Here is an 11930-nt window from a genome sequence, read left to right as displayed (position 1 = left end):
GGTGTCTCAACCATAGAGTCCAAACATATTTATTTTATTTATTTTTGCACTGACTTTGGAAGTCGTAAAGTTTAGGGAACTAGTGTCATAGGTTTCTATGTTGAGACTATGAGAAATTACTATTATGACTATGACAGTTTCTAGTTCGATGGAAGAGTCATGGAGTGTTATATTTTAGCAATTTGCATTTACGGTTTGACTTCACTTTCAACAAGTAGTGTGAGATAAGGAAGTTACCTATTTGGTCATGGTAACTTCTATATTGTACTTACAATGCATTTGACAAGATGACCGTTATGGAAGAGATAGGTGTTGCTACTTTAGAATTTACTACGTGCAACTTCTTTGTGATGAGCTCTATTTATATGTTGATTCCTTAGTTGTTTTGTATGAGTCAGATTGATTATTTCTAAGGCATTGTTATGCTATATGAATTGTTCTGAATTCTCTATTGTAGCTACTCCTAAAGAGCATTGGTTCTATGCATTATATTGTAACTATAATACAATTGAATCTAGCTTTTGGAGTGTGGGTTTTCTTTTGAAAGGGTTTTCCCATGTAAATATGGTGTTATGGTTATATGTGTTTATCTAATTTGCAATAATTTAAAAGTTTGTAAGAAATTTTTGCATCATATCTCCTATTAGATTTAGCATTTGGAAGCAATATTCCACACTTTGACTTCCTTTCAATATTGAAGAAAGAGGAAAAACAAATATTGATACATACAACAAAAGATAATAATCAAAAGATAAATATATAAGCATGTTCCACCATCTTTATCTCAATCTAACACAATATTAATCAATATGGTGGAAAAGAGTTACAACTGCCCTTTATTGGAGTACATAATGAATTTTCTAATACTTAATATCTAATAGCCATAAGGAGCATGGAAAATAGTTTCTTAAATAGGACAATCAATGGTGAGCCTCCATGAAGGATAGGCAAACAGTGGATTTTTTCTAGGAATGGCCAATCCAAACTCTTCTGCCAAATCCACCTCATCGTTCACAGTCCAATCAAAGCAATGAAGTAGTTGCCCAAGTGCCAACTCAATAGTAGAGAGACCTGTGGAAATCCCAGGGCATCCTCTTCTTCCTGTTCCAAAGGGTAGCAAATCGAAGTCCTGACCTTTTACATCCTTATTGCTGCCTATAAATCGCTCTGGCTTAAACTGGTGGGCATCTTTCCAAATGCTTTCATCCCTTCCCATCGCCCACACATTCACAAATAGTCTTGTCTTTGGTGGAATGAAATATCCTCCCACGGTACAGCCTTCCATCGACTCGTGTGGAATGAGCAGGGGCAATGGCGGATGTAGTCGAAAAGTTTCTTTCACAACGCATCGCAAATAGTCAAGCTTCACAATGTCACTCTCCTTTACTCTACGATCTCTACCCACCGTTGATTCGATCTCTTGTTGTGCTTGAGACATCATCGCAGGATTCCTCAACAGCTCACTCAATGGCCATCCCAGTAATGTCGACGATGTTTCCGTTCCCGCATTCAACATATCCTACACACACCCAAACACAGAGTTTATGTTCTCAAGTCTATAGACATATCCTCCAGCCATAGTCATAAGCAAAATATTCATATAATACTATTTACAAAATAGTGGTACATAATATATTTTAAAATGATGCCTAGAAAAAATATTGTAAACTTTGAAGTGGAGAGCATAAAATAAAATAAAACTTGATTAGATAGGAGTGTTGGAAATAAGTTACAATCAAATCAAAGATAGGCTGGTCTAGGCTGGTCTTATAAGAGCCCACCATTCTAGTAAGATTCTAGAGTTGAGCCTTACATGATACATGAAAAGTTGAGCACTGTATCAGAACATGATCAAATTTGGAGCCCCAAACATTTTATAAAGCGTTTTAAGGAAGGTGCTAGAAATAAATCAGATCTGACCAAAGATGGACTGTCCTATAAGAATTAGAAGTTCATCTAGAACACTCCAACACTAAATGGAAGATGTGAAGTTCGATTCCTAAAAGAGAAGAATCTGATCATCTGATTTGCACTATACATCGACAGGGTAAGCAGAATAATTTAAAACCACTTGTAATCGGATTTGTGAAAGCCAAGAAGGCTTTGATTTTCAGACTTACCGTGATGATGCATTTGATGTGGACTCGTGAGATTATCTGGCCCTCCGTTTCCGCCATGTCAAGCAGCACGTCTACCATGTCTTGAACACGATCTTCTTCGTTAGGGTTTCCTTTTCCCACTCTGCCATCAATGTGCTCATCGATTACTTTCTCAGCAAATCCGTCCAATAGTTTGTGAACAGCCCTCATGCGACGATGGATTCCTTGGAAGTCCAGCCAGTCAAGAAAAGGAATGAAATCGCCAACACAAAACGTGCCGGCTACAGTAAATACCTCATTAACCATTTCTTTGAAACCCTGCCCTCCATTCAATTCATCATCGGAGTACGTTCTGCTGGCAAACATTCTGCAGATGATATTTTGAGAAAGATTGGAGAGCCTCTTCTTCATATCCACACACTTCGCTCCTCGCTCACTTTCCTTCCAGATGGAGGCCACCATTGCAGAGACCTCTTCCTCTCTCACGAATCTGAAAGATTCGTTTCTCTTCGCTGAGAGCAGCTCCACTGTACACAGCTTTCTCAGATGCCTCCAGTACGTTCCATAGTGGCCAAACACCACATCTTGTTGATTATAACATGCATATTTCCCATGTGCACATACTGGTCTGTTGGCGAAGGCCAAATCGTGAGTTTTGAGGAACTCTTTTGCCATGGCAGGGGAAGATACCACAACGGTGGGGACTGAGCCCAAGCGTAGGAAAAAAATGGGTCCGTATTTCTTTGCGAGAGCCGCCAAAGCCTGATGAGGAAGGTTTCCCAAGAGATGGAGATTTCCTACGACAGGCCATGGACGTGGTCCGGGAGGCAAATTCACTTTCCTGCCATTGCTCCTCAGCATATACAGAAAGAAGATGATGATGATTGCAAATCCAAGAGTGATTGCCTCATTCACCGATTCCATACTGCTGCTACGAGAAAAAGGAAATCCACGATTTTGGGATCTGTAAGAAATTGAAAGCCACAAACCAACCCTTTTAACATGCTTTCTATTCAAGATATTTTGGTATTGCTACCTTCTTGGTAAATAGAGTAATAAGTTTTGAAAAAAATCCAGACATCTGATCACATCAATTAAACTTTTCATCACTCTAGTATATGGTTAGTTGTTTTTTCTTTTGGGTAAATAGACAATACTTTAATGTGATATGCTTTTTTATTCATTGTAAATTCTATGGTCTGGTAATCCTTTTAATCCTTAAAAAAAACCAATATCTTAAATGCTTCTCGCTAGATGGAATCAAATGCCAATATGTCTAGTCATTTTACTTAAGCATGTATGCCCTACTATAAGGGGGAAATTAAGGTTTGTGAGACCTTTATTCTTTGTCTTTGTGCATGTCCTTGTCTCTCCATTATCTCCCTTTGTGGTTTAGATTAAAGTTTTTGGGAGTTAGGCTAATGTTATAAGGACTAGTACTGTAATGTATCTCATCCTCCATGAGCTTAAGGTATAAGAAAATAATATCTGGCCTTTGTTTTCCAAATTTTTCATGAAGATCTTGGTGCATCATTTAGGGAATAACTCAATTTCTCTAACTAGGCGTGTAAAAGGAGTAAATAGACTCGAGATTGGTCCTCCCATTTTGGTTGATAAACCAGTCAATTATGATCTCAATTTGACTCTTTCTAGGCCTAATGTTGTAGCTCAAGAGTTGAAGAGTTTAGGGACTCCTTTGTAGCAAGAGATTTAGACTTTTTATCAGAGGATGTGCTTTTGAAAGTCTAAATGGAAAAAAATGTTGAAATTGTAGAAGAAGTAGCTTAGGAAGAATATGATACATTTGACGTATTATAAGATGTATGGAATATTGATTTGATTTTTCCTCACAAAGATAGGGATGACCTGACTAATAAAGTAGTACCTAATACTAGGCAAGCAAAGCATTCTCCATCCAAGAATGCTTCTCCAATGAAGGTAGCCAAAGAGGAGATGTGCCTTTAATTTTTTTTAGGAACTCCCCTTCAAGATATTTTATTCATAAAACCCCTTGAGAAGATTCCAAGAAATATTCTATGAAGAAAGCAAAATGTAGAGGGGGAAAGAAGCTAAAAATTTACAAGATAGAGAAGGCGATTAAAGAAGGCATCCAATCAACTTTGGATGATAATATGAAACCTTGGAGAACATATTGTTGTCCACGATGCCCATGAAGATAGTCTTGTGGAATATTAGGGGCTGAAATGTTTCTAACAAAACACTCCTTATCAAGTTTCAACTTGATTCTTGAGGGGGCAGATTTGATCTTACTACAAGAGACTAAATTCTCAGAAGAAGAGCATCTATAACCCTTTAATTCATGTAAAAACAAGAATGTTTTGGCCTTCCCTTCTTAGGGAGCACCAGGATGTCTAGAAATTTTGTGGAAGGAAAACTTCATTCATATCAAAAGTATATTTTTTAACTTTATTTCCACTTGTTAAATATTTATGGCCCAAGTTCCACGATTGGGAAAAACATTAATGGGAATCTCTATTAGTAGTTCTTGACTCCTTCCATGAGGAACCATTCATTTTGGGGAGGACTTTAATGTAGTTCTATCAATTAGAGATAAAATTGGTGGGATAGTTCTTCCTTTAAGAGTAATATAGGATTTTAATGATTTTGTCTCTAACAATGGCTTAAAATATTGGGTACCCACCAAATGGGAATTTTACTTGGACAAATAAAAGGAGCTACTTCTTTCATATTTTAGAAAGGTTGGATAGGTTTATTTCAAACTCAATGTGGGTATCTAAATAAGGTCAATGTATGGCTCATATTGTACCTTTATCTAGATCTAACCATTTTTTTATTCAACTAGAACTGACCTTTACTTCACATCATTAAAAACTAAAGATACCTATCAAATTCCAACCCATGTGGTTTTGAGACCCCTCCATCCCTACTTTTCTTCAAAAATGGTGGAAAAGTGTTCCATTCTCCCAATGCTCAAGGATGCTACATCTTTAAAGTAAAAAATCTTTGACAAATAAAGGGGAAATTAGAATATGGATCTCAAAGGTTTTTAAGAATATTTTTGTGTCAAAAACTCGCATTGAGAATTAGATTAAGGAGTTAAATGAGGAAATAATCCTAAATAGTATCAGTGATTCTTCCTATATTCACCTAAAACTTCTTTAGAATAAACTAGAGGAATTTCTCAAGAGGGAAGAAATCTTTTGGAGGCAGAAATCTAGGGAGCTCTTACTCAAATAAGGGGATAGGAACACTAAATTTTTCACTCTTCGGCCAATATGAGAAGGTTTAGTAGCACAATCTTCCCAAAAAAATTTCCTTAGGGGACACCTTGTATGAAAAAAAAGAGAAGATTCAATTAGAATGTCTAGTTATTCTCTGTCATTTTCTTCAAACCCTCCTAATAATCAACTAGATGAATCTCGGGAGTGATTAGGTTTCATTCCTAAGCTGATTACACAAAGGGATAATCTAGAACTCCTCAAGCCCTTTACATTAGAATAAATTAGAGATGTAGGTTTCTCTATGTTGCTAGATAAAGCTTTGAGACCACATGGCTTCATAACAATGTTCTTCCAAAAAACTTGGCACTTTGTGGGATTGGATGTTTGGAAAGCAGGCAAGGAATAGAGGTGTAATAGAAATATCCTCAATAAATTTAACACTACACTAACTACCCCCATTCTCAAATCACCCTCCCCAGTTTCTTTTGCAGACTTTGGGCCTATATAGATCTGTACAACATTGTCTACAGAATCTTTATGAAGGATATATCTTTGAGGCTAGCCAAATTGATTCCTAGGAAAGGAGATTGTTGAGGGGCGAGTGCATGAAATTCTTCACTCTTTAAACTAATTCAAGTAAGAAGAAATTATCCTCAAACTAGAAATGGTGAAAGCTTGCGATAGAGTCAACTGGAAATTACTTGAACAAGTGATATTAAGTTTTGAGTTTTCAAAACTATGGACCAAATAGATTATCTCTTGTATTTTAGGAGAAAAGTTCTCAATCATTGTAAATGGAAGCCCATGTGTCTTCTTCTCTTCCTCTCAGGTTCTTAGATAAGGTGACCCTTTCTCCCCATTCTTGTTTATAATCATGGTTGAAGCTCTAAATAGATCAATATTAGCTCATTATCATAGGGGTCTTTGGAAAGGAGTAAATTTTCCTCAAATAAAGATTGCTAACATTCATATTTTGTTTGCATTTGACACATTTTTTTTTCCAGAGGCTTCAACGAGGGAATCCAAGTTATTAAAACAAGTATTGGATTTCTCTCGACCAAACTAACAAATTTCTTTGGTTTTAAGTTGTATGCACTCCCCTACAAATATTTAGGCATCACTTTATTTTTGGGAAGGAATAAGAGTAGCTTTTGGTCAAGTATTTCTTCCTCTATTCAAAATAGAGTTTCTTCATGTAAAAACACATGGCTTTCATTAGGTAGTCACATCCTAATGATAAAATTTGTATTGGCCACAATCTTAAACTATGTTATGTCAGTGTTGCCTATTTTGAAAGGTTCATGATCCATAGTTGTCCAAAATTAAACATTTCCTTTAGAAAGGTACTGGGGAGAAAAACAAAAAGACTCACCTACTTGCTTAGGAAATTTTTTGTATACCTAAAATGGATGTAGGAGGTTGAATCCATAATTTGTAGCTTATAAAGATGGTGCTTGGAGAAAATTTGGTTTGGAAACTCTTCTCCTAAAACAAATATAAATGGATCACTATTATCTTTTCAAAATATTTTGACTCAATAGACTTGGAAAGGATTTTCACAATAATGGACATCCCACCTAGGTCTCAAATGTGGAATTTTATGACAAGTTGTAAAAATACCCTTCTCTCTCATCTTTTTTAGGTAATTTATCATGGTAGAAAAGCTTGGCTATGGCAGGACTCGTGAAATGAGCACCCATCTCTTGATAATATAGAAATAATAAGAGAGATCAAGATGCTCTTGATAAACTAGTGGGGCACTAAAATTTCTAACTACTTCACCATTACCATCCAAAATGACCTTTCCCTTTCTTAGTGGAAGGATTTCTCCCTATTGAATCTTCCACAATGTACACACAAAGGAATTCTTTATGAGGCACTAAACCAAAGGATTATTCACTTCAAATAGGATCAAGATAAACTAGTTTGGACTCAATCTAAGAAAAGTAATTATAGAGGAAAGGAAAGTGTAGACATATAAAAATGACCATATTCCTAAATGAATATTTTATGTTCATTCCTCTATTTAGTTAAATCTAATTTAATTAAATCACTCACATTCTTCTATTTAATTAAGTAAATTATTCAATTTATTTAGTTAAATTCACTTAAGCCCATTTAATTGAATAAATCATTTTATTTAATTAAATCCCTTCTTCTTACCTTTTAATTAAATTTATGTTTAATTAATAGTTTACCCCAATTAAATAAATCTATTTTATTTAATTTCTCAACTTGCAACCAAATTGAAATAAAGCAATTTATTTTAGTCATAAGCATCCCTTGTTCTTGCATTCGTCATCCCTAAGTCACTTTGCTTAGTGATCTAAGAGAAAAGGCATTGGCTTGACGGACCTTGTGAGATAGAGAACCATGGAACCAACCTTGGGAAGTTGAGTCATTTTCTATGACTCCATAACTTGCACCAAGAAGTCTTGTGGGTGTGTGAACAAGCCTCTTTGAGACCACATTTTCACTTTTCAAGTTTCATTGACCCGCTTTTCCCACACACATTTTTGGTGCCCACCATGGGGCACTACCCCATTAATCAAATCGGTTTTTAAAAATAAACACTTTTGTAGGTACGTGGGAAACAAGAATCAGCACGTACGGAACATCCCTTAGCGCATATGGTTGATCTTTTAGTGCATCCGGCTCACTGTTTGGCACGTGGGACTCATTTCCCAGTGTCTGCAGATCATACCTTAGTGCATCATCCTCACTAACTTTTTTCTGTAGGTCTCAGCGCGGGAGAATAAAATAGTAGCGCATTTGGAAAACAGTTCAGCGCATCAGGTCTGTCCTGTAGCGCATCTTGACTATCTCATAGCACGTATAGTTTGTTCTATAGCGCATCATAGACAGAGGCAAAATAAAAAACTGTAACCGAATGTGAAATTAGACTTGTTGAAGTCCAAGAAACCCACAAATTTTCTAACAATTTTACTTGGTATCTTGCAGGGTTTTTAATAGTTTTCTTGCAGAGGGGAGCTTAATTTTATTTCTAGGATCATAAATAGTTTAAGTTTTTACTAACTTAGTTAAGTTAGTTAAAATATAAAGCTTTTTTTAATTCTTGTTAGGTAAAATTGAACTCATTTTGTTTGGGCCTTAAAAATAACCACAAAAACAATTTTCCTTTCTTTTCTAGGAGAGAAAATTTTCAAATAGAGTCTTAAAAAGAACAAATCAATTTTTCAAGTTTTGGAAACAAATGGCTTAAAAAGAACTTCACCATCTTTGGCATATAAAAGGATCCATTTCAAGTTTTAGAAAAGTAAAGAATCACACAAATTCCAAAAGTCTTTTGTAACTAAAGAGGGAAGATCTTCCCCTTTCAATCGATTTCTTTTGTTGACAAAACATCACATTTATTTTGTTGACCAAGTTCTTTTATTTAATAGATCAGAAAATCATTGCATTGAAAGGTTAAAAAGAACAACATGTTTTCGTGGAGCAACATCTCCATATAGAGTTAGCAAATTATTGCTTTGAAAGGCTAAAAAGAACTTGTGTGCTTTGTCTCGAAAGTAGAAGGTATATGCTCTCCCCTTGGTTGGGTGATCAAAAAGCCAAACCACTCTTAAAGATTTCTTTAATTCAAGTAATAAATCCTTTAGCAGGCCTGCCTTCCTAAGGGGTTGAAAAACTCTTAAAGCCATTTTTGGCCTGTGTGAAGGGAACAAACTAAGTGGGAAATGACTTTGAAGCCAAGTGTTCCAACCCACTATAATCAAAAGTGGAAAGTGATGAAAGTCCTTTTCAATGGTTGCGTGCAATGATTAGTCTTCCCCCCGTATCCTTGAGATATGTAAAGCCTTTGTTCTAAAGGTTGGGAAGCCTCTTGAGAGAGTTTATCACTAACGGCCGAATAGGAAGCTTGATTATGAACCTTAGCATAGAAACTTTGAGCCGAGTCAGTAACCAGACATTTATAATATCATAGTACAAGGGTGGGGAAGAATCCGCCCCCAAGATCACTCACCATATATCTCCCAAGATAACTACTCAATTGTGAAGCAATTCACTTTGAGTTAATTTCTGGCAAAAGGCAAAAAAACGGGCATCCCCTAGGGGGTGACATGGCTGTTTGAGCTGACGGAGTATCAAGACTAGTGGGCTATGATATTTCTTATGACCTTTGAATGAAGAGTCTGATTGAAATGCATGTTGTATCTAAACCTATCAAAACATTGGGGATTTGAACACATCCTTGCAGAACATACACTTATTATTTAGATTAAGCAAAATGGTTGTCTCTTTGGTGCCATGCTTTCATTTGTTACTGCAAAAAATCATCCATCAGCATTAAAAACTCAAAGAAAAATTCCAAAATTGTAGAAAAACAACCAAGTCAAAGTATATCAAGGCAGTTTAGCATGTAAGAGAAACTTCTTAGCGCGTAGAAACCATATTTTAGTGCATGGAAACCATGTTTTAGCGAATTAAGGCTTAACAATAGCACTTCACTAAAATCCAAAACTGACAATTTCAATTAGCGCATTTTGCAAACAGTTTAGCGTGTTGAAGCATCAACTTAGCATGTGGAAGCCAAACTTTAGCGCGTAGGGTTAAACTGTTAGCGCATAGGCGGCCCATATTGGCGCATAACCTTTTGAACCAAGGCCAAAGCAAAAATAATCAGTATTAACCAATTAGCGCGTATCAGGGGGCAGCGTAGTGCATGGAGTCTTTTTGCTAGCGGATTGAGAATTTTCTATAGTGCATTGCGTCTCTGTTTTAGCACATAGCAAAAACCAGAAAAATAGGGGGCAAAACAGAGGTCAATTTTGAAAGCTTTCCTTCATCAGCCTGAACTTCATCAAGTAGAAAACCAAAATCAAAGTATCAAAAGTTGTTTCTAAAGCAAAATTTCCATCAAACAAAGTTGTCTGAAATCTAAAACTAGTCATGGGATAAACATATCTCTCCTATCAAAATCAGGAAACATCATCACAAGTGGCAAATAGGTCCTTCAAATAAACAAATTTTTATCCCAAAACACACTTGTTTTAAAACTCCAAGTTGTCAAATCGAGTTTCCATATCAAGAAAGCTCGTATTCCATATCATTTGACACACTTTGTCATGAGGAGGCATCTAAACCTTCATTTTGATAAAGTAAAACTTGAGTTTCCAAAAACAAGCTAAACTAAATCCAAAACAAATCAAAGGAAACCATTGATCACTTGTGCATGACTAATTCTCATATTCTGAGAAGAAAGAATATTTATCATAACACTAAGTTTAAGAAACAACAATCGAGTTCTTCGAAACTCACCAAAAGAAATTAATTTTAATACATCAATCGCCAACTCTTCAAATCTCATCGAACATTCCTTCATCATATATGATTATATCTGAAAAAAAAAAAATGAATTTGACAAGGAACCATTGAGGAGTAGAGCATTCTTTCAAAAGTCCGCATTTAGCCAACAAATAAATCATGGAGGAAAGATCAATCCAACATTCTTTCTCGAAGAGTGCATCACTTATAACATACCTTGATTTGAACCACCAACCCCTGAGAAAAACATTGAAGAAGAGTTCGTTCCTTTTGTCACAGAAAGCTTCTACTAGATGCCCGTTGTTACTCGCTCTCAACGAAACAAACAAAGTGAAATGCAATCGGAATCTAGCATGAATCGGAGATTATCAAATCTGTTTGAGCGTCCAAATCTATAGGACACCAAAATTTTTGAAGAACTGCTTCAAGAATGTCAAGAAAATGCTTCATTTCAAAAGCTTGTGGAAAGACTCATGGAAAATGACAAGGAAAAATACCTACTCATGCTCACAAGAAAAGGAGTTAACTTCCTGAAGATTTAGACATGGACATTTTTAGAACAAGATCTCCACATTACGAATATAAAGAATGACAAAGAGAGGAAGAAGAAAGTGACCCTGAGCAAGATATTCTTGAACAAAATCTGCCAAAGAAAAATATCCCTAAGCAAAACATCTCCGAGCAAAACATACCATTCCACACACCATTTCAACCTAGAACTAATGCAAGGGAAGAACTATTCCCTCTGTAAAATAATGCACCTTTGATTGCTCTCACTCACCAAATTCAAATGTTACAAAGATAAATGCAAGACATGTAACAAGGGCAATAGTACAGTATTCATTAACTGAAATCTGTCCTTATCCTTTTGACAGATGGTTAAACATGGTGCCTTTTCCCCCAAACTCAGACATTCCAAATTTCGACAAATATGATGGGAAAATCGATCCCCGTGATCATGTTCGAGAAGTCTGTACCATGAGTCTTGAATTTTCTCATGATGATACCTATTTGATGAGGTTATTCCCAAGAAGCTTGAGAGGGCAAACAATGGAATGGTTATCCAAAATCATGCCTCCAATCAGATCATTCGATGAACTAGTCAACAAATTCATAACTTAATATTCTTATAACATTCAACATGCTATCACTATGCTAGATGTCTGTAACACCAAACAGAAAAACAATGAAACATTCATGGTATTCCTTCAATGTTGGCAGCGTATAGTTTCAAGATATCCTCGAGATGTGCCTGAAAAAGCAAAAGATGGAGATTTTCATCGACAACTTGAATAGTGAGATGAGTTACATACTCAAGCTTCAATGCATACCATCTTTCACC

The 11930-nt window shown here is 35.9% G+C and overlaps 1 protein-coding gene across 1 annotated transcript; it reads right to left on the bottom strand.

The window, feature by feature from the left end:
* Positions 1-741: 741 nt before the first annotated feature.
* LOC131053992 (cytochrome P450 71AU50) lies at positions 742-3128 on the bottom strand. Its single transcript, XM_057988554.2, has 2 exons — positions 2121-3128; positions 742-1519 (listed from the first exon to the last, which is right to left on the bottom strand). The coding sequence occupies exons 1-2, from the start codon at positions 3021-3023 to the stop codon at positions 908-910; spliced, it is 1515 nt and encodes a 504-aa protein (XP_057844537.2). The 5' UTR covers positions 3024-3128; the 3' UTR covers positions 742-907.
* Between the last annotated feature and the right edge of the window lie 8802 nt (positions 3129-11930).

This window comes from Cryptomeria japonica, chromosome 2 (assembly GCF_030272615.1).
Source record: "Cryptomeria japonica chromosome 2, Sugi_1.0, whole genome shotgun sequence".
NCBI lineage: Eukaryota > Viridiplantae > Streptophyta > Pinopsida > Cupressales > Cupressaceae > Cryptomeria > Cryptomeria japonica.
This window is presented reverse-complemented; position numbering and strand designations above follow the sequence as displayed.

What these genes read in the sequence shown, in the direction of transcription:
- LOC131053992 (XM_057988554.2), bottom strand. Translation starts at nt 3,023, where the DNA reads ATGGAATCGGTGAATGAGGCAATCACTCTTGGATTTGCAATCATCATC. An exon ending in ACATCAAATGCATCATCACG is followed by an intron (nt 1,520 to 2,120) that starts GTAAGTCTGAAA and finishes GGGTGTGTGTAG; the next exon opens with GATATGTTGAATGCGGGAAC.